At 44.5% G+C, this 20950-nt stretch overlaps 1 protein-coding gene across 3 annotated transcripts in view; it reads right to left on the bottom strand.

The window, feature by feature from the left end:
* Positions 1-20950, bottom strand: part of LOC114873746 (protein groucho-like) — an 83987-nt gene that overhangs the window by 43030 nt on the left and 20007 nt on the right. Inside the window, exons 2-4 of one of the 3 annotated variants that reach the window (XM_029182514.2) lie at positions 17052-17149; positions 13371-13434; positions 6060-6104 (exon numbers count right to left, since the gene is read on the bottom strand). In XM_029182514.2, coding sequence (XP_029038347.1) covers positions 6060-6104; positions 13371-13434; positions 17052-17149 — 207 coding nt within the window. Of the gene's footprint in view, positions 1-6059; positions 6105-11781; positions 11846-13370; positions 13435-17051; positions 17150-20950 lie in introns of those variants that run through there. The other 2 variants (XM_029182427.2, XM_029182679.2) reach the window with 2 other exon arrangements.

Below are 20950 nucleotides of genomic sequence, written 5' to 3'. Positions count from 1 at the left end.
CGTAACGACGTCTCTTGACGGCCATCGTCGTTGTTCGAGGGTCGAATAACGAAGTAAATTCTCACCGCGATGCGTTGGGAGACAGGTGCAGGGGGCGGGAAAACTGGGAAAAATCGCGATACGCGAAATCACGGTGTAACGCACGAAATCCGTAGAGGAAGGAAATTAGTAGAGAAAATACAGGAGAGGGTGGTGCGGCGTGGCATGGCGTGGCGTGGTATCGACCGGCCGGGTATTTTGCAACGCTTTTTCGCGGATGTACTCGTTAAACCGATAAATGAATAATGAGCAGACTATACGAGGCTGAACACGACGCGGGCTGGGGGTAGGTGGTCGGCGGCGGAAACGAGGGTGCGAAGGGTGGAGGGAGGGAGGAGCGGGAAGCAACGAGTCGAGCGCAAAACAACGAAATCGAATCACTCTCGGTGGCCGGCGGTACTTTTCATGCGTGAATTTTCCGACTGTTCGACGCGCGTATTGCAGCTGCGGGAATCGCCGGTAATAGCTTTAGCAAAATCGAGAGTAATGCCCGAAAACATTTACAATACGCGTCGCTTGCCGCGAATAAAAAACGTGCGATCGTTTAACGTCGATAATACGCGACGCGTACGATCAGTTAAAAGCGAGCCGTGTACAAAAGAGAAACAAACGAACAAAAGGTTGATCCAATGAAAATTTAATCAACAGACAAACCGATTGCGAAAGATCGTGATAATATGATTACAACGGTGGAGGGAGTGGTTTCTAATAATCAAATAAATTTCGTTCCGTCTTGTTCTCGTTTCTGAATTTCCAACGCTTCGACGAACTCGATCGCGTTTTGTTTTAACGAGCCCGGTACGTGTATATGTATATCCGTGGCTCGCGCGCATCGATGCGAAACTGGTGATTCGAGACGACAATTATCGTACAGGTATATAACCAGGAAAACGTAACAGGTCGACCGCGGCCTGATGGATGACGATGATGACGGTAATTGTCGGGAATTACTCGACGTTAATTACATCCGAGCGAAATCGAGCGCGTTTACACCGCCATTCGCAGACACTTACCAGACTGGCCGCGTTAATACACGCCCGATAAATTCGATTGGAAAACGTCCACGCGTTTCCCGTTCGATATTTTACCCTCGTCCTGGCTGTTACTGTCCCTCTCACACCCTCTCTTCATCTACCCTTTCGTTCGCGTTGCCAATTTTTCCATCCCATTCTCGTTGTTTTTTCCCCCCTTCCTTTACAATTTCCACGGTGAACGACAACGGTAGCTCGTCATAAATGTGAACAATTAATCGAATATAACCGATACGTGGTTCTAGCTTCGCTTTTATAAACGCGACCGGGCACGAAATTGCGGACCAATGAGCGGGAACTTCTCACCGTCGCAACATTGCTCCCCTCCTTCAATGAGCGGTCGACCCGACCGCGGGCATCTTCATACTTGTAACCATCTTCACGTAGGCCGATCAATAAGCCAAATCAAGTCATAGTCTCTAACCTCGGGCTGTCAGTCTTCCATGGATGCTAACCTCTTCTTTAATACCTCTGCTTGAAAGGAGGTTAAAAGCAAAAGCGTAACAGTTACCTAAGTGGCCCTCTCAGGCAGCTAACGTCTTGACATTCGTCCTTCGTCCCAGGGGAAAACCACTCAAAAACCCTGAGCAAGACGCCGGTTCAGTGCTAACAAGTCAACTTAGAAACCGCTCCAATTTCCTATTCTTCTTTCTTCGATTTCCAATTCTTCTTAGCACTCTTCTTTCTTCGAGGAGGTCCCGACAGTTCCTCGCCCTTCCTCTTGATTCCTGGGCCTTCAATGTTGCGCCGGGGAGTGGAGCTCGCGCTTTCCATAGTTAAATGAATACACCAGGAGCAAACTAGACTGTCTATATTTCAGTTACACAATTGGTTTTGCAATAGATCCGTACAGTTCGGCTTCCCGATACAATCTGATATTCAAAAGAAGCGCGGTTGTCTAAGAAACTTCAAGCATCCGGTGACGTGTTTCCGCTCGAAACAAGGGATAGCTTCACGTTATGATTCGACGACAGCTTCGGACGGGGCAGTCGATGGCTCTTTCGATATATCAAGAAGCAGTCGATGCGTCGAAAGAGCGGGAACTTCTCACCGTCGCAACATTGCTCCCCTCCTTCAATGAGCGGTCGACCCGACCGCGGGCATCTTCATACTTGTAACCATCTTCACGTAGGCCGATCAATAAGCCAAATCAAGTCATAGTCTCTAACCTCGGGCTGTCAGTCTTCCATGGATGCTAACCTCTTCTTTAATACCTCTGCCTGAAAGGAGGTTAAAAGCAAAAGCGTAACAGTTACCTAAGTGGCCCTCTCAGGCAGCTAACGTCTTGACATTCGTCCTTCGTCCCAGGGGAAAACCACTCAAAAACCCTGAGCAAGACGCCGGTTCAGTGCTAACAAGTCAACTTAGAAACCGCTCCAATTTCCTATTCTTCTTTCTTCGATTTCCAATTCTTCTTAGCACTCTTCTTTCTTCGAGGAGGTCCCGACAGTTCCTCGCCCTTCCTCTTGATTCCTGGGCCTTCACGCCTTCCTCTCGAAGTCTTCTCGGATGAAGAAATTCCAGTCCAACGGGTCCACTCTACCGGGGGATGCTCCCCAGCCATCAAGCAAATTCTTTCCTCGATGGACTGGTGGTCCGGAGCATACCACAACTACGCAGTCCGATGACCAGAACCCCGAATACAAAAATCAAAATAAACGGGACACCGGCTGAGGGGATGCCCTCTTCCTCCGAAGAGAACAACACTTCCTCCATCGTTTAGACACGCGTAGCCAGCAAGTTTACCGTGGCCGAAAGAAACTTCACCCTGGCTTTGTGCGACGAAGCGTCTTCTTCTAGGTCGAGGACGTCAGAAACACCCTCCTCAGTCTCCTATTCTTGATCCTTCCCTATTTAGGTGTTTCTTCCCCGTGAATGTTCATATGGAGCCAAACGATTCACGTGAACCACCTTCGGTTTAGATTTTGGGGAGCGAAATATGCGGTAGATTAAGTCATTTAACCGGTTCATCACTTCATACGGTCCTTCCCAATCAAACTGGAGTTTAGGACATTTTCCCTTCGTTCTTCGGGGATTGTAAAACCACACCTTGTCCCCAGGAATAAAGGAAATTGGCCTTGCAAAAGAATCATACCAGGATTTTGTCTTTTCCGCACAAATTCGCATACGATGACGAACGAATTTGTGAATCTCTTCAATCTTCTTATTGGTGTCGTCGATGTCATCGTTGTACGGCGAAGAAAGGTCCTTCGGGGAAGGGAAAAGGACTTATGAAAGTCTACAACGTAGGGGCACCCTTTGAGAGGATCGCGCTCGACGTTGTTGGTCCCTTACCAAGGTCTTCTTCTGGAAACAAGTACGCGCTGGTTGTGGTGGATTATTTCACGAAGTGGCCAGAGGTGGCCTCCGACACGTCCGGCATCGAAATTTTACAATGGACACCGTGAATTCTCATAACTCGTCGCGTTGCACAACGCTTGGCCAACTCGAACAGTCTGTGAAAAGCAGCGCCGATGATTATACGCCGTCCGATCTTTCGGGTTGGTTCGATCGAAATTCGATGGAAGATCAGTGCGAGATAATAATTCATTCTATTTATCGGAACAAGCGTATCGAGAGAACGGGACCAGTCGGACGAAAATTCCTCCCGGCCTTGTTCCACTTCGTCTCGCCGAAATAAAGTGTACGCGAACCCGCGTAAATCTTCGCCGGATTTATCGAACGTGTAACGCGCACCATCTGACAGGAAGAAAAAAGCTAACCCTGTCCTCCTGTCTTTCCCTGGGGACCGTGTTCGCGTGTATCTCGGCGCAAAACCTTCGACTCCTTTCCATTTTCGATCACCTTCACGATCGATTAATTTATAAAATAATTTTTAAATTAAAGAACACGTAATCTACATAGAAGACTAAACGTCCAAAGCGTCGTCAGTTTAAAATTCTTGTTAACAATGGATAAAGACACCCTCAGTCTCGTCGAGAGGGTTTCGAAGGTCGATTTACGATTTGAAGGGTGCATCCGGCCGGAAGAAGGCGAGTCGAAGAAAGGGAGAGAATAACGGGACCGGCTGCTAAATATTCAATAAACGCGAGCATTATTCCTGGCACGTCGACGCGCAAGCTGGCTTACGTAGCCATGTTCAGGCGAAGACGGAGGTAAGAAGGGAAAAATCGAAGATGGAGAAAGGCTACTTATCCGCTTCCGTGAATTCACGATCGAGATTCCTTGATCTGGATGTACGAGATACGATGCGTTTCACCGTGTCAGGAGTTTCGCTGTTTGATCCGCGTCGTATTCCAGGAAGCTGTCTAGGCGGATCGAGCAAAGAAATTTCCCGCCGAAATGTCAACGACGACGACGAAACGTATGAAACGTGCGCGTCGAACCGGGTTCCTTCTCTCTTCGCTTCGTTCACTCGATAAATTTTCATGATCCGAACTGGTAAATGAATCGACGGTAAAAACGAACGAAGACGTGTACGGTAATTGACGACATTAACGTACTGGAATGCTGTATGAGCGAGCGGGAAATGAAATACGACGTTTCTCTGTTCGAGAGAGCGTTCCGCTTTTGGTCCTCTTCGCCGCCAACAAATTATACCGTCGGACTATGCCGTTTTTTTCCCTCTCGAGAGAATCGTACAGGGAAAAGAGAGAGAGAGAGAGAGAACGGTAGGAAAGGGCGAGGAGAGGTGCCTCGAAGGAGAGAAAAATCGGTATATTTACAATGGCGGTCACGATCGAGCGACGAGAAAACGGGAAATTCAAATCGGCCGATTGCCGCGATGAATATGGATGACGGGCGCAAGAAAAACACGACGGTCACGATCTTTGTGATGCAAATTCCCCGACGGTCCTTGTCTTTATTAATATCGAGAATGTGTTTTCCACGGGAACTCTCCGTCGGCCGAAACGCGTCCACTTTTCCTCCCGCTTAAATTCTCACGATATCAAACGAACCACTTCCAATTCTATTTCTGCCTGTTTACTAGACAAACAGATCGCTCGGACCATTAAGAAGCGAACAGCATCCGATACCCGTTGCGTCATTTTTCTTTCGATACTGGTGACAAATCCAGTCGAGATATCGCGTTTCGAAATGTGTCGCAATCTCAAGGAAACCTGGCGAAACGCAATTTCCCGTACAAAGAGAAGCTCCTCCCTGCGCAAACAATGTAAACGTAACGTCAAACGTTAGCATTCCGTGCAGCTCGAATATTACGTTCGACGGGAAAGAATTTGCGGAAAAGTCGAATAGGCGGATGTGAAAAGAAAATGAAAAATCCGAGTTTGAGTCTTGAATTTAAAACGATATTACTCATACACGATCGAATAAATGTACAACAGCCCGCAAATTCTATAAATAAAGTGTATCGTATTATCTTCACTTTCTATAAAAAAAATAACGCCAGCACGCAAAACAAGGTTGAATCGACAGACAAAAGAATTCCCCAGGTCCGTGTCTGGGGAAATCGACGAAATCCCCTCAATAATTCCTAATAAAAAGGCTGTCACGAGCGGTCTCCACTTTTTCTCAATTCGAAAGGTCGCTGGAAGAAGAAGCTCGGAGACTTCCTCCCTCCGGTGCAATTTGCATGTTATTACCTTGTTTACATATTTATTCAATAGCCGGTTGATCCCCTGGGAATTGTCTCCCTAATCTCAATTCCCCTGCCCGACTCAATTCGCCTCCCTTTAATTTCGGATTAAGGGCCACGCGCGAAACCGTGCGGCCAGGCGATTAGCAAGTCGCCGCACGGGATATTGTTCGCTCGAGTGCGCACGTTCGCGTCATGAATGAAAACATAAATTTCAACGAGACACCTCGGCCTATCACGCGTTAAGTCAACGAAGTAATTACTATACCCGGTGTGCTCGAGCTACCGGGTGCACGTGCGTTCAACACGTACACTCGCCTATCCGTGCGATCACGAAGAGGACAACTCGTATACACACGATTTCCACCGCTTCCATCGTCGCGGTTCGATGATACTCATTTGAATTTCAAATTAACTCGAAGAAGGCTTACCTGTTTATGCATTTCCACGTTCAGCCCGTAGGACATCTCGTAGTACTGGAAGAATGAAAAGAAAAAACGAACGATATATTAGACGTGAGAGATATAAAGTGGCGCGCATGAATATAAAGAAGCGTGCTTGTACAAGCGTTAACGCGAGATTCTTGCGCAATACGCGCGGCGTACATTAAAGCGGTCACATTTTCATACGATCGTGTAATAAACTCGAACAACATGCAATAGAGAATTATTTGAAAGGTTGAAAATCGTGCAAACTACGTAGACAGCAACTTTACGAAACCCGACGCCAGGAGTCTTTAGTTCATTTTTATGCACCTTCTTGCGATTCTTTCATTCGGTAATCACTTTTAATGAATTTATCACGCGTTTACAGAGATGCAAGACAATCGAGATAACGACGAATTTGTGCCAGGAGTTGGACGATAAATAATAATCTGAGAGGGAGTAAATGAACCAAGAGATTCGAATGGGGGACAGGAATGAATGTTTGATTGAATGCACTCGAGTGCAGCTTATTATGCAACTACTGATTCAATTACACTTGATAGCTCAAACCGCTGAGTATCTCGATGATAGTTCTGCTTCGAATAAATTGAACACACCTTGCACGTACACTGCTCATTGTGCCGAGTGATTCATATATTCAAACGGTAAATTACGAAACGCAGAAAGTATAATTTTATGACATCAAAATATCGCTAAACATACTTATGCTATATCAATTTGAAGCTTAAATAACTATATAAACCTTTGTCGTCAGATCGTGCTAGACTTTCTACCTTTCGAAATCCAGTATTTGATTTGCACGAACCTAACGTTTTAACTCCTTGTATTATAACTTTCTCGGCAATTATAAGGCTAATAAAGAAAGCTGAAATATTACGCGTACCTCGCATTTAACGATCCTTGACTGCGCAAATACCGTCAGTGTATTACAAATATTTTGCAGATTTATTGCGTTTAATCTGCAAGTTATGTTACAAGTACGATTGCATATTATAAGGTAAGGGGTTAATAAATTAAACTTTCTTTCTACGCTCTCGCTATTACAGGACTTTCTTTTCTCGAAGTTTAAATTCTAAGTTGTTACACGAATCAAGATTTAAATTACCATAGATTTGATTCACTTTAATTGTTCGAATACTTTCGTATATTTTTGCGTAATAGCTTCGCAAGCCTTTTCCGATACTCCTAATTTGAGAGCGCACGAAAGGACGGTTCGATGGGCAAAATATCAAAGAAAAAGATCCCGATGTAGCCGGTTAAGCCGAGCAGAAAGATTCCCAAGGGTTAATCGAATTATCGAGTTACCTAAACCGAGATGCCGCTCGAATTCGTAATAACGTCTAAAAGAACCCTACGAAGAGGGTCTTTAGGGCTGGTACACGGCTGCCGAGAGCTGAGATTACATCGATCGAACGAGATTACGAAAAGCGGGCCAAATTGAGCCGTAATGCGAGATCCCGGCCAAGAAGGAGGATAAACGCGCGGAGAAAATGAGAAAAACGAACGAGAAATCGCTCTACCTACCCTCTGAGCAGTCTGCTCAACTTAAGTATCTCTCTCTCTGTGTACGTACGTGTCTGTGTGTGTGTGTGTGTACATGCGCACGTGTACCTGCGGATTTGTGCGTGTACACGACATCCAAGACCGGTTTCTCGTAACATCGTTTCTACATCGTGTGTACAAGACCCCATCCCAGGTATGCTTTAACTAATTCACCTACCGGTCAGTGGTTCTCAATATTCCATTTACAGGAATTTTGGGATGGTCAAACTCTTAATAGTCAATTAGAAACGAATCGTTTCTCCTTTGTGCCTCCAATAACGAATAAATAAAAAGAAATTAATCCGTCTCTTTCATAGCAAGTTCTCTAATACATACTGCGATGAGACAACTGAATTCTTTCCGAATGAACATCATCGCGTTCTAAATGTCAAGTTAATTCGTCGTCACTGGGATTTCAGACGATTTAGGAAACATAAAAGAGGGAAAAGTATGAGCAAAAGACGGAAGACAAGAAACTTTTACGGCACAGTTACCTGGAACGGTCTCTTCTCGTGGCTCGACGAGGTAATTAGCCTTTAATTAATACACTTCTTCTCTCGAGGGATACTTTGGTAAGAACAGAGGTCAGAATCATGATTATCGCAGAGCTGGAAACATTACTCACGGTTGACGCGTTTAATACGGAAGCGGAATGTCACGAACAAGGGGGACAAGATTCGAATCAAACGAGATGATAAAACCGTGCGACAATAAACGTCGTTCAGCCATTAAACCCTGTGAATCGAAAGCTCCCCTCTATCTCTGTCATTCGTTCTCCAACCCACAATCGTTTGCATCTTCAAATTGAACCAGCTTTACGCCCCTATCGAGTTTTATGCTGCATCATCGTGTTCATATTATCCAGTTAGAGACAGAAATTCAATCTACGAGTTTTTTTCAAATTTTCGCGGCTAAAAGTGTCTAATTAAAAAACACGTTTGGAACCTGCGTTGTTCAAACCATTCGATTCGCATGAGAATAAAATCTCGGAGATGTAAAACAAACAAAAAAAAAAAGAAAATTGGGAAACGAACCGAGAAAACTATGAACCGAGTCGTATTGGCGACCCTCGGAATCGTAATCCCTTTGGTCCTGGAAACGAGCCGACCAACGCTTTCATTCTCGAATAAACGAGCGATATCGATCGCGATCGGTATCTGCACCGTGACGAGATACGCAAGACTAATGGACCCTACCTCTCTCTGCTGTCTCGTCCCTTTCACGAGCCCTTATCCCCCTTTTTATCTGCCCTCGATGCTACGACCCTTGTTGCGAACACACCCTTACATAAAGGGTCCTCTCTCGCCGGTTGTACGACTTGCAAATTTTGCCCTCGATTTGCTCCTACCACTTCTCTCTTTGATTTAATAAAAAAAAAAACACTCCCTTGATCTAAACCAATGCACATTTGTCTGTGTGTTCGAAAAATGGAGAAGAAGGAACTTACACATACGTAACTTGGCAAACCGAAAACCATTTCGCTCGAGTAAAACGTCGATCAAAGGCGGAAAGAATGCTGAACGTTCACTGGATTGCTACTGAAAACGAGTGGAAAACTTGGAAAATCTCGAAGTTAGTCAATGCACCGCGGCGTTGAAACAGCACCGGACGCGGACGAACGATACGCTTCGAGGCGATCTCTTGCGCGTTGTTCGTGGTCGTAAAAGTTCACGAGCTCGACAATTACGTGAAAGAGTCGTAAAAGCGTAATGCCCCGTGGCCAGGCTATATCGTCGCGTAACGACGTCGTACGAGCATCCTGCTCGCGAACGCGACGCCGGAACACGTCGTTCGACGTACCGCAGCCATAGGAAACAAATCCGTGAACGGAAGTCGACAAGTCGATTCGCGAACGCTAGAAAACACGTTCGGTGAGCCAAGACGATTACTTTTCCACGAAGAAAAATCGCAGGAAAGGCGAGACTACCGTCGTTTACGTACCGCTTGAATATAAAACGTGCCGACCGTGCTTGCTTGCGATGCATAAACGTGAAAGCCTTTAAACCGGCCGCGAGCGGAAAAGCACGGTGATTTCATGGCGAAAAAACAAAACGAGTTCATATTCACCGGAAAATTAAACGTTTGCCGTAAATATCATTATCTTTTTATTTTTGCTGTGCAACTTGTGGCGCGGATCAACGAGTATCGATTCGATTCAGGAGTTAATTAACTTGTTAGACTCCTCACTGTACATTCACTGGACTTATCGTTCCTTTTAAGAGATCGAGGTTCTGAAGATGAATGAATTCGCGCACGTTTAACTATTTTAAATTCTTCTAAGAGCTTTTGAATCGTAATTAGTACTTAATAGAATGGATAAATATGAAGTAAAGAATAACGAGGTAAATTCTTCTAACGTAACGGTGGTCTAACATAGTTCACAAGCTAAAATGACGTTTCGTCTGGTCGAGATAGCGCGATACACGAAGCGATAACGAATAGGCTCGACGTTCCGCCTGAATCATTCCAATTACGTGTGCGTACAAACCGCCGCCGATTCATTAGGGGCCCGTTTACGAGTCACTCGATACACGTCAGACACCGCGTCGGAACGGGCGTGCGTATGTTCGACAAGCGCATGTACCTGTTGCTACCCGTGCAATCGAAGCCAATACAATAAATTCTTGTTGTGTTCGATGATTAATCATGAATGACAAAACGCCGTAATATGATACCGTCCCGACTAATAATAAATGACCGGCGTCCGGATCGATTCGAATCCCGATTCGATGCGGGACGGTGCGAAATGGTGAGCAGATTTTTCTCGCGATTCATCGTCCGGTGACAAACGAAACGAGCTTTTGTTTTTTTAGCGCCGAACGACAGAAACGACTTTTCGCCGAGATACGAGAATTTGATGCGCGCCGCATAAATTTCAACGAAAGGAAACGTGCGTGGAATCGAGAGAGAAAATAATGATCGTCTGGAGAAGGATCGATCGACGGAGACGCGTTGCTTCGTCCGGCGGATCGGCCGATTAATCTCCTTGCTCCGTGAATCGACGGAAGTGCCACGTCCACGCAAGCAACCGGCGTGCATTTTATATCAAGTCATTTGCATCGAACGCGACCACAAAGTGTAGCTTATAAATTACCGCGTGTCCGCGATAACCGCGATATCGGCCAAAGACAATAAACTACGGCGACGCGAACCTTACTGTTTGTTCTCCTTTTCATTTTTTCTTTTTTCTTTAACTACACCAACAACTTTGCCGTTCTACAGTCTAATTGTTACGTTACACAGAACTACTCGACGCGGCTACCTGTTCGTGTACACGCGAATTAACACGTGTCTGTCTATTGACGTTTAACGTTTCGCCTCTTTAGCGTCTAGATATTTCTGGCTGAATTGCCAGCCTGTAATTTACCCTCTTTCGTGCGCTTCACGGAAATCAATTTACAATTTTAAAATGTGTACAAAAATAGACAGAAATATGAACACGTATAAACTAGCTCTTCACGATTTACGTCCTCGAAAGCGCGAGCCGGAAAAGAAAACAGATTCTTCATTCGAGAGCCTTAAATAGAATAAACTGTAACAAAGCAAGACATGAAAGCCTAAAATCTCCCATCGCGATGTACAGTTCGCACGGTGCGTAAATTCAAAGCCGACCTGTGACCCTCCCCGTAGGAATCGCACACGGCATCGGCTCTGTCTACTTGGTCGCGTACCTTGTATCTTCCGCTAATGAAGACGCATACGACGGTGACGTTGCACCGCAATAATGAAGATATACAGGCGAAAGTAAGCCGCGTACATGCATGCCTGGCTATCGTACATGCACGCGGCTGCGTGTGCACACGAGACCGACTGAAAAGGAGAAGGTAACAGCTAACACGAAGAAAACGCGCGAGAAGAACCCGCTCAGCGGGTCGACTGAATAGCTGATGGGTTCTAAGGTCGACGTCTAGCATGGTGCTTTCATTAAAACACTATCGCTTTGATTGGCTAGTTCTTACTCGACTTAACACGGAAAAATTTATGGCATGTTTTTGGTATGTCTTAAGTAATTGAAAAAGCCACTATCCAGTAATAATTATGAAGGGAAAGTTTTCTCCTGGCACAAATTCGAATAAATCTCAGAAACAGCGTAGTAAATTTGATCAAATTTAGATACACGAGAAAATTTGAAATTCTTCTTTTGATACGTAAGATTTTCACTCACCATAACGTAGTGGCGTTGCATCTCCGTCTTCTCCTGGGCGAGTTTCTCCAGCTCCAATTTAATACTGTACAGAACAAGCAGGAAAACGCACATTTAAGCAAAATATTAGTAAATGCAGGCGGCATACAAAAGCTGTAGGGCTTATGGGACGGAATATACGATACAATATAATTCAACGATTCTAACGCTCGCTTTTTTATATTTCCCTTTCTCTGAAAAGGATAAATTGAAACTATTTATTACAGAGATTCTTCTGATAAACTCAATTTTATCTCAGTCCCAGAGAGGGTTAAAAACCTAATTACCGCGTTCGCGACGAACATCGATAATGGATATTGAATCGTGTGCAGACGTTTCCCCATTGTTTCTGTTCATAGGATCGCCGTATATCGGAAACTATCGGTAAGCGGTGCAATTGCGTGGATGCCCCGTGAAATCGCGAAGAAGGGAATTTGTTTCGCTCGATCGAGTCCCATCTGGAACGAGGGAAATCGAGTGTGTCTCGTGTTTGCCAAGAGTTCCCCGGGAACACGCGATCGTACTTAATATCTGTTACATATTTTTCTGTAACGTCGTATAAGTCGATATGAACGTTTAACGTGAATTTCGATCAAGATCGGAACAGGCTCGAACGAGCCGGTGCAACGTTACTTTCTCGTCTATGGGAACGATCGATCTTTATCGAGGCGGCACGTAACAAGCCACCGTTCGACCGAAATAATAGGGCGCGTTAAATGGAAAATTAATTTCCATTGAACCGGCACGCCGGCAATACGCCGCGAAACGACGCGAACGACCGCACATAAAGTCCCCTCTACGGTGCGAATAATTTTTTAACGACAACGGGACCGCGTCATATTTTTGTTTGCCGCCACGACAGGGAAAATAGAGCCGGCCTCCAGTGTTCCTACAAAATTGCATCCCCCCCCCACCCCCTGTTTCTCTCACCCTTCCGTTCGTATAATAAATAGGGTAGGTGTTGGTAATAGTTGAGTGCATCGAGCAACACCGTTCCTGCAAAATGTTTCACCTGTGTGCGTTTATGCCGTACGCGTTTCCAGCCGTGTTCCGAGCACATTTTACGAACGAACAGCAACAGCTCGGACATCGAGATAATTCTTCTCGGTTTCGCCCGCGTTATAACACCGATTACGCGAGCATTATGTTTTACGGTACTTTTCTTCGTCCACCGGTTTCAGCTAGCTCGCATTCCGATCCTATTATCGCGACACGCTTCATTATCGCCGCAAAACGAAAGCCCTGTATCGTTATTTAACGAGCCGTGTATTATGACTCGTTGAAAGCGAGGAAAATAGGAGATTCGAATCGTTTCGATCGATATATTACTTTGTTTTGTAAACGATACAACATTGAAACGACAAAGATTAAATTAGAATGATGTTCATCTTCGGTTAAGGGGTTGTAAAATGTTTCATTAATACCACACGAACGCACGTAACAAATTAATTACACAATACGGAATTCTTTTAACGAATCCGTGGCGAGCAAAAGAGGAGAAAGCACGATGCAAGAAAAGCGGTTTGTAATCTAGGTTTTTCTCCCCCACATTCTTTTCCCTCGCGGCTTACCATCACGTAATGCCTCTGTATCTCTATTTTTTCACTGGCCAGTTTCTCGCACTCCAATTTAAGGCTGTAGAAGGGGAACAAGAGCACAACATTAATATCCAACAACCCTGGAAAACGCGGAAAACCTTTGTCTGTCTCTCCGCTCGTCGTCGTATCCGCGGCATTAAATTAAAACGCGCGCGTCACGACAATAGGTACTAACGAGAAAAATCATAACGTCCGTAGGAAACAAAGGGGAATATAATGGAGAAAAGAAGGCCGGCTAATTCGCGACAACGAACGGAGTAAAAACAGTCGTTGGTCTTTTCCACGGCGGTGTTGAACGAAGAATAATAATGCAATAAGCACGCTCGTGAAACGCGTCATGGTAAATGAACAGCCAACGCGTACGTTGAAAGACATATCTATCGTACCTTTGCCATCTCTACGCTCGATCAACTGATCGTCAAATTATCGATTTGTAATCGAATAGAAAGTCCACGAAAATGTTTTAGAACCAAGATGATCGTGACTGAATTGGCCAGGTGAAATTGTACGGCCTCGCGAGGCCTGTTCGCGGAAATTCATAGGCAAAATTATTGCTCTCCGATCGATTCTGAAATCACGGAAGCGAAAGTGCATCGGGTAACGTAGTTCAATCGTTAACGTTCCAACCGGGGAACCGTAAAATTGCAATCCACCTTCCTAAGAGTACGTTTTCACGTGACGGTAAATCGCGATATTTAATGACACGGCTTTTGTTGTCGTGAAAACTAGAAGTCGTAACGTTACGTTCAAGGGGGGTTAAATCGCACAGTGTCACGACAGTGAAACTCGTGGCTCTTTGCGTCACATGAAAACGTACCCTGACGTAGCTCTTCACCGATGAACAACGGAGAACGGTATCGCGTGTACGGAACAGTCTCTCCCGTAAACCAGCCACTCTCTTCGATCGTTTAACGATCTGTGAACGCGATATCGGTAACGAGACACTCCTTTTTACGCGTTGGCTCCTTTAAAGGGGAGAAGTGAATTATTCAGTCAATCGTTAGCGGATTTCAGTGGCCGTGTAAGGAGGGGACACGATAAAGAGAACGTGGAGATTCGAGCTGAGAAACTCCGAGAGCTTGCCAGATCGCTGTTGCTTCGTCAACGATAAATTAGTACGATATTAACGATCGGTCGAACGATAATTCCGGTTGCGCGACCGGCAACTCGGAGCCCATTAATTATTTTCAGATTGACGGGGTGCAACGATTTACAAGATGCCTTATCGAGGCCGTTTCACGGTGAACGGTTCAACGTGACATTAAATACGCGGAAAACCGGCACCTGTTCCACACGCGTTGCGTAGCCGCGAAAATTCTTCGCGGTTCGAAGCTCTGTCAATTTGTAAACAGCAAATTTATCGCTCCCTCCTGCCATCGTGCTCGATCTTTCCCTCGGGAATCGAGCTAGCGAAAGCATTTATTCACGAGCGTGCCACCGGTTTGATAATATAACTAACTTGCCTCAACCCGCCTTTCCATATCATCGATCGTATAATGCAGACATAAAATGAATTTATTCCACGCGATCGCGCCTGTTCGGCCGGAAAATTCTCACCCGTCTGCGTAATAGTTTCTTGAAACAGTGTTTTTACTCGCGCCTTAATCGAAGCTGATGAAAAGAATGCGCTGTTAAAAACATCGCTGGATCGCTCGATTCGAAAGCTTCCTGTTATATTGATCTCTTTGCTGATTGGAAATTCAATTTAGAGTGGTTCATTATCTAATCGCATCGAGTTGTCGAGCCTTGAAGCGTTTTTTCCTCCTTTCTACGCGATATTATTAACACTATGTTTCTAGTTGTACTTGTCTCGACTTGGAATCTCTACTTGTAACAACGTGTTTTTTTATACGTTTCACTTGAAATAATTATAAGATAAAAGCAGTAAGATTACACTCTATTCATTGAGTTCCAATCGCTTGAAATAGAAGCGATTCGATTTGAAATTACAAAATATATGAAATGTTGTATCCGAGTGTGTACTAAGCTTTAACTTTGTCGATTCGCTAGAGAACGTCGAGGTGCGGTCAAGGAAAAATGGAGTACTCTCCGGAAGAGTTGATGTGCACAGAGTGGGAAATTGGCTACTTTCCGAGCGTCCTGCACGGAAAACGCGAGCGAATGCGTGGAAATGTCGCAATCCGTTCACGTACGTCTACGCTTATATTTATGCATGTATGCACACAACCCCGGGGGCTTTATTCTCGGTCTGTATCTCTACCCTCCGGGTCCGTGTCGCTTGTGACACGAAACAGCAATTTAAGTTTCCGTCGTCGCTGGAAATCGTGCGGCACGTGACGTCGCGAATTAACACGTTTAAAGGTACGGGGCATAAATTAACGTGTCAAGCCGGTGATAAAGATCGTCGAGCGATGTGTACAGGTGAAAACCGACGGTACCGCCCGAAGAAAGTTCCCTTTTATCGGCTTAACTTAACTTTTCGCTGCTGCTTGCGTGCGAGATCGTATCGTACACGATTACCTTCTATATTCTCATGCTTGTTACGTTTTTACGATGTTATTTATTTCGAATGGACGTCTGGTCACACGGGACCGCGATCAAACTAAACTTGAACGAGAACAAGGTAACCACCGAGTGGTCGAGGCTCGTTGAAATTATCGACTCTTCGCTGTGTAACTTTCTTATAACGAGAAGGAAAGTTTTCCTTTCTCGAGAAACCATTTCCTCTATAATTGTATTTGATTATTCCATCGAGAATTCTCTGTTTCCTTTGTTGTACTTTAGAGAGATCGAAGGGATGGAAGAAAAATATTCTAACGAAATGACAAATGATACGTTACGATAAGAATAGAATGTTTCCAAGTGGTAAAAGGAGTTGAATGGCTCGTAAACGTGTAACACGCGTGCACAGAATCGAAACCGAGAGGCCCCCTTCAACCTTCAGGCTATGTGCATACTTCGGTGTGCATAGCTTCCGCTCGGACAAACAATTCTCTGCCTACATCTGTCCGTTTGTCTGTCCCGCTTCGCCTACGCGCCGACACGACGTTTGCGCAAACACTTCCTAGATAAGATCCGACGTACTCCCAAACAGAGAGTCGACTCTAGTCAATGAATTACTGTTGCGAGAGATAAATAATTCCTTTGTAACAATTCGTTATAACAATATAAGCAACTGACTCTAACTCGTATCTAATTTAAGTAATCAATTCATATTTTATCTCGTTTTATAATTAACCTTCTATGAATTTATCTGTTAACATTGCAAAATCATTCAAGTCGTCGGTATGAAATAAATTTCGTTCAACAAGAAATTGTTACAAAGAATAAAAATAATATTTGTTTGATCGTCGGTAAGTACAATATCGATTTCCCAACACCGGTACAGTTGTTCAAATAATTACGAGCAGTATCATGTATCTCTTAATGATTGAAAACCGTTTCGAAAGTTGAATCTGTTTCAAGATAAGGACCGAGAACAAACAGTTGTATCTTGTTCTGTTCGCAAACAGGTCGCGTGTACATTTTAAATAAGACAACGACATTTTTACCACCTCGACACGAATCGACCTCGAGAATATTCAATTTCTTTTTTTTTCTTCTTCTTTTTTTTATCAAAAACAAGAATTCATTTCAAGGGGCGAGGGGTATCGGGGAGGGCATAATTTATTGATATTAAACATAGAGGTCTACCTGTGATACTGTGTCTGAAGAAAGTTGAAGTCCTCCTTGATACGATCGCACAACTCGCCGATCGAGAATTTATATTGCTGGCCAGGCTGCGGTGGACCCTGAAACACGAAATAAAACGATACGGTCAGTTCATCCGGCGATCAAACGGTTTTTTGTTCGTCGAAACACGTTACGGACCGTTGGCTTTTATAAAAACCTTTTCCAAGAATGAACAACCGAATTTTCACACGCGATATCCTCTGTCTTTCGACGTTAGAGTGAAAAATATCCTGTTGTTTATTTTGTTCGCTACTTTTAGTATAAATTTCGGAACATTCTTAAAAATAATTTCCTAAATCATCGACACAATTTATCGACGAACAACGCTGCTGTATCTTCTCGTGTCACCAAAGTGCATCGTCAGAGCTTCTAAGAGAAGCCCTCGAAGAATCGACGTTAAGCGACTGAAAGGTTACCTCCGAATGACTCTGCCTGATCTTGTTTGTATCCATGCTACTTCGAGGTAGAACCATGGAAATATTTTCTTTTGGTATTACCAGACTTCCCTCCGGACAAAATGAAATCCAAAATGATCTCCGAATCAACAACCAACTTACTGGTTCGTGAAAAACGCGCGATAACTTTCATCGAATTTCCAATATACGGGATCGTTTGGAGAATAAATCGAACGTGTTCGAAGCGTAATCGGACGTCGTGATTGCGTACGGAACGAATGGTAATCCTTCGATGTGCCGGATGTACTTGTCACGGCCCACGTAAGCAGCCACCTCGAGGCGTGCACACGAACGCAAGCGGCATAAGCGGCGGAAATCGTGCCGCTGCTTTGGCTTCCGTTCGTTGATTACGTATCCAGTTTAAATCTCTGCTTCTCTCTCTCTCTACTCTCTTCTCTTACCCCTTTGCTCTTGCAACAGCAAGAGCTCAGCTCGTAAAAGCGCGGCTCAAAGAAAAAAAAAAGGATTCAGGAAACACTTTAGATGGAAATCGAGTCTGGTACCGCGAGAAACATTGTTTCCTAGCGTTCCGCTGCGTTACGGATATTGCCCCGCACAGTGTAAAGATGTAACCAACCACTGGCTACCGTTTCGAAGGATAATCGATTCTATTACTGCGCGTATAATCGACGAGTAATTAACGTTAATTATATCGACGTCAAAGCGTTAACTGGCTTGTACTATTAATTATCGCGGTGTTTCTAAACCAACTGGGAAGGGAATGTATCTGAAACCTGAGATCTTTACTTGTTTTTTGTTTTTTTGTTTTTGTCTTACCATGAACTGGTTGCATTTTCGACAACGAAAGAGACACGGATGTCCTTCGGTTGTGTCAGTAACAGCGGGTGGATTTTATCCCGTAGTCAGTGATATATCGGCTATCTTACGAAATCGTTCTACCGATCAATAAAGAGACCTGACACGTATCCCTCGCGTCGTTCGGTTGTCGCTTTTATTTCCCCGGCGAAACAACGGGCACGAGGGTGTTGGGGAAAGACGGAAATAGCGGAGCAAATTCGGTTGCTGCTCCGGCATTTGAGAGGCCGATGGAAACCCACGCTTACCGACTTTGGCGGCAGCTGTACCAGCACCCACGACCGTAAAAGCCACATTATTACCGGTAGTACCGCTGCTACCCACCTCCGTATACCTGTCGGTAATAACGTTACGAGCGTGTTATCGATCGTTTTGCACGTCGTACCCCGCAAAACGGATACGCCACGACGGTCTCGTAAAAGCTGAAATAGTTCTCTTCTCCTTTTCGTCCCACCGATTCACCCAGGATCGCTCTCTTTCGCCGTTCTTCGTCGTCGCACGACCGCCCGAACGAGAACCATTTACACGCGTTATTCCGCGCGAGCTTAAAGGCCGCGTATCTCGCGTTGCTTTTAATAAAAACCCTACCAAGGTAAAAGTTGTTCGCAAGATATACTATACGTGTTCGATAAACTCGATGGAAAATTAAGGTTTCCCACGTAGCTTTTTACGAATACTGTGCCCTCGTAATTGTAACAACGACTCTATTGCGCGTGAGACTCAAAGTAAGCAGAGAATTAAACGTGACGTAAGATCAGAGTTAATAATGTCAATGACGAGAGCAAATATGATTCGCGTAGGAATCGCATGTGTATACAGAAGGTAATGAGGAACGTTACGTAGGAATTTGGTAAAAGGCGACGTTCTAGCGCTTACGAAACGGAACCTAGTCTACAACTTAACTAGAATCGATAACGCGCTTATCAGGTTAGCGCGAGATATTTGCTAGCTAATGCGCTAGTCGTCGCGAAGCCGTCAAAGGCGACACCGCATATCTCATTTGTCGCTAGTCGCGGGAGAAGCGTAATAAACGTAACTGTTCCCCCGAAGCGTGTTACGCAGAGAAACGGCTCTAGTCTGTCAAAGTGCGCGTGTTTTTAAACGACATCGAACACGTGTAAACGAGCATCGACACAGACTGTATCCGGTTAACGGGCGGCCTTAAAGGCTGACCGCTCGGGGGCTCAGCAAGAATCGACGGAGGCACGCGTTGCTGATCGGCAGAATCGTTGATCCCATTTGTTCGCGCAAAGCCAGTCGCGGTCAATCCAATTAATTTATTGGCTTTCAGCGCGGAGCATCCGTACTATCTCGCCGGACAACGCTATATACTTAACGGCCACGAGCTTCTATCAGCGAGAATCGCGGTAATACCCGCGGCGCCAAGCTCGATCGCGAGAGATCGACTTGCGATTACGTACGTACGGGAAACGATTTCTGTCATTAGACTCGTAAACGTTACGATTCAATCGTTGCGAAATCGACTCGATTTCAAAACTTGTTGCACGGATTTTCTGGGAAAGGATTTTACTTCGACAAACTGAGTTCACCGCGATATTTATTTAGTCAGAGGGATAAATTAGTTCTGATAAATTGGAAAATAATTTTACGTTTCTCGATAGCATTCGTTCGAACAAGGATTTCTTGTTTTCTAATTCGTTTGAAACGTTTAATTTAGATTTCATGTTTGACAATGCAAAGTATTCCATTGCATCTGGGAAATAAAAATATGTACCTACATTTTCAAAACTTATAATAACGCAATAAACATTTTTCTGTTTGTTTTACTGCTCATTCGCTTTCAGTTCCGTTAATATCCCTTTCCATGAAATACGTTCCATGCATTTGATCTGTAAGTCGCGTTTCCCTCGTTGTTGGAATTCCGCATTCTTTATTATTTCACCGCCATACGGTATACACATAAACACACCATTCTCACGTTATAATTGTTATTTTATGCACGCAACCATAGCATCGGGATTGTAACCATCCACATATATTCGTTGTCTTAAAATACCATTGTATATTTTCTGCGGAAACATTTTCTGTAAAAGCCTGGAATCTGATTGTTCCGGGGCTCGAGTGAAAGTTTCCACAATATTCATCGATGATCAACGTTGATATTCAACGAACATAAACATTCGTTTCGAATGAAAATGAAATAAAACGTGTTACCTTTCGCTTCTGTTCACTCCGCCCATGTACCATCTCGAAAAACAAACGTTCGTCGTTGTTCGCGTTTTGAAAAGCGACTGAAAATCAAGTCTGAAAACAGACAGGCCGATCCGAGGTAACGAAAAATTAAATTCAAATTTTCCTGACGGCGGTCGATATCGTTCTCGCGCTGATCGACACGCGAATCAAATAAAAGTGTAATAAATACGTGTTGTCCCTATGAAATCAAGCTAAAACACCGCGTAAAAATATACCCAGCGCACTGTTTGCCAGCCATGGTGGCCGTATCAATAATAAAGCGATCGGGCACGTTCTCGCGTACTCATTCGACTGATTTTTCGGACGAAAAATCGCTTGTATACGCCGGGAGGGAAAATCCATTTTTCGTTGCGGTTTAAAATATTCATCGCGTTA

The sequence above is a fragment of the Osmia bicornis genome, chromosome 4 (assembly GCF_907164935.1).
Source record: "Osmia bicornis bicornis chromosome 4, iOsmBic2.1, whole genome shotgun sequence".
NCBI classification, from domain to species: Eukaryota; Metazoa; Arthropoda; class Insecta; order Hymenoptera; family Megachilidae; genus Osmia; species Osmia bicornis.
The sequence above is the reverse complement of the archived record's forward strand: the minus strand, read 5'-3'. Positions and strand labels throughout refer to the sequence as shown.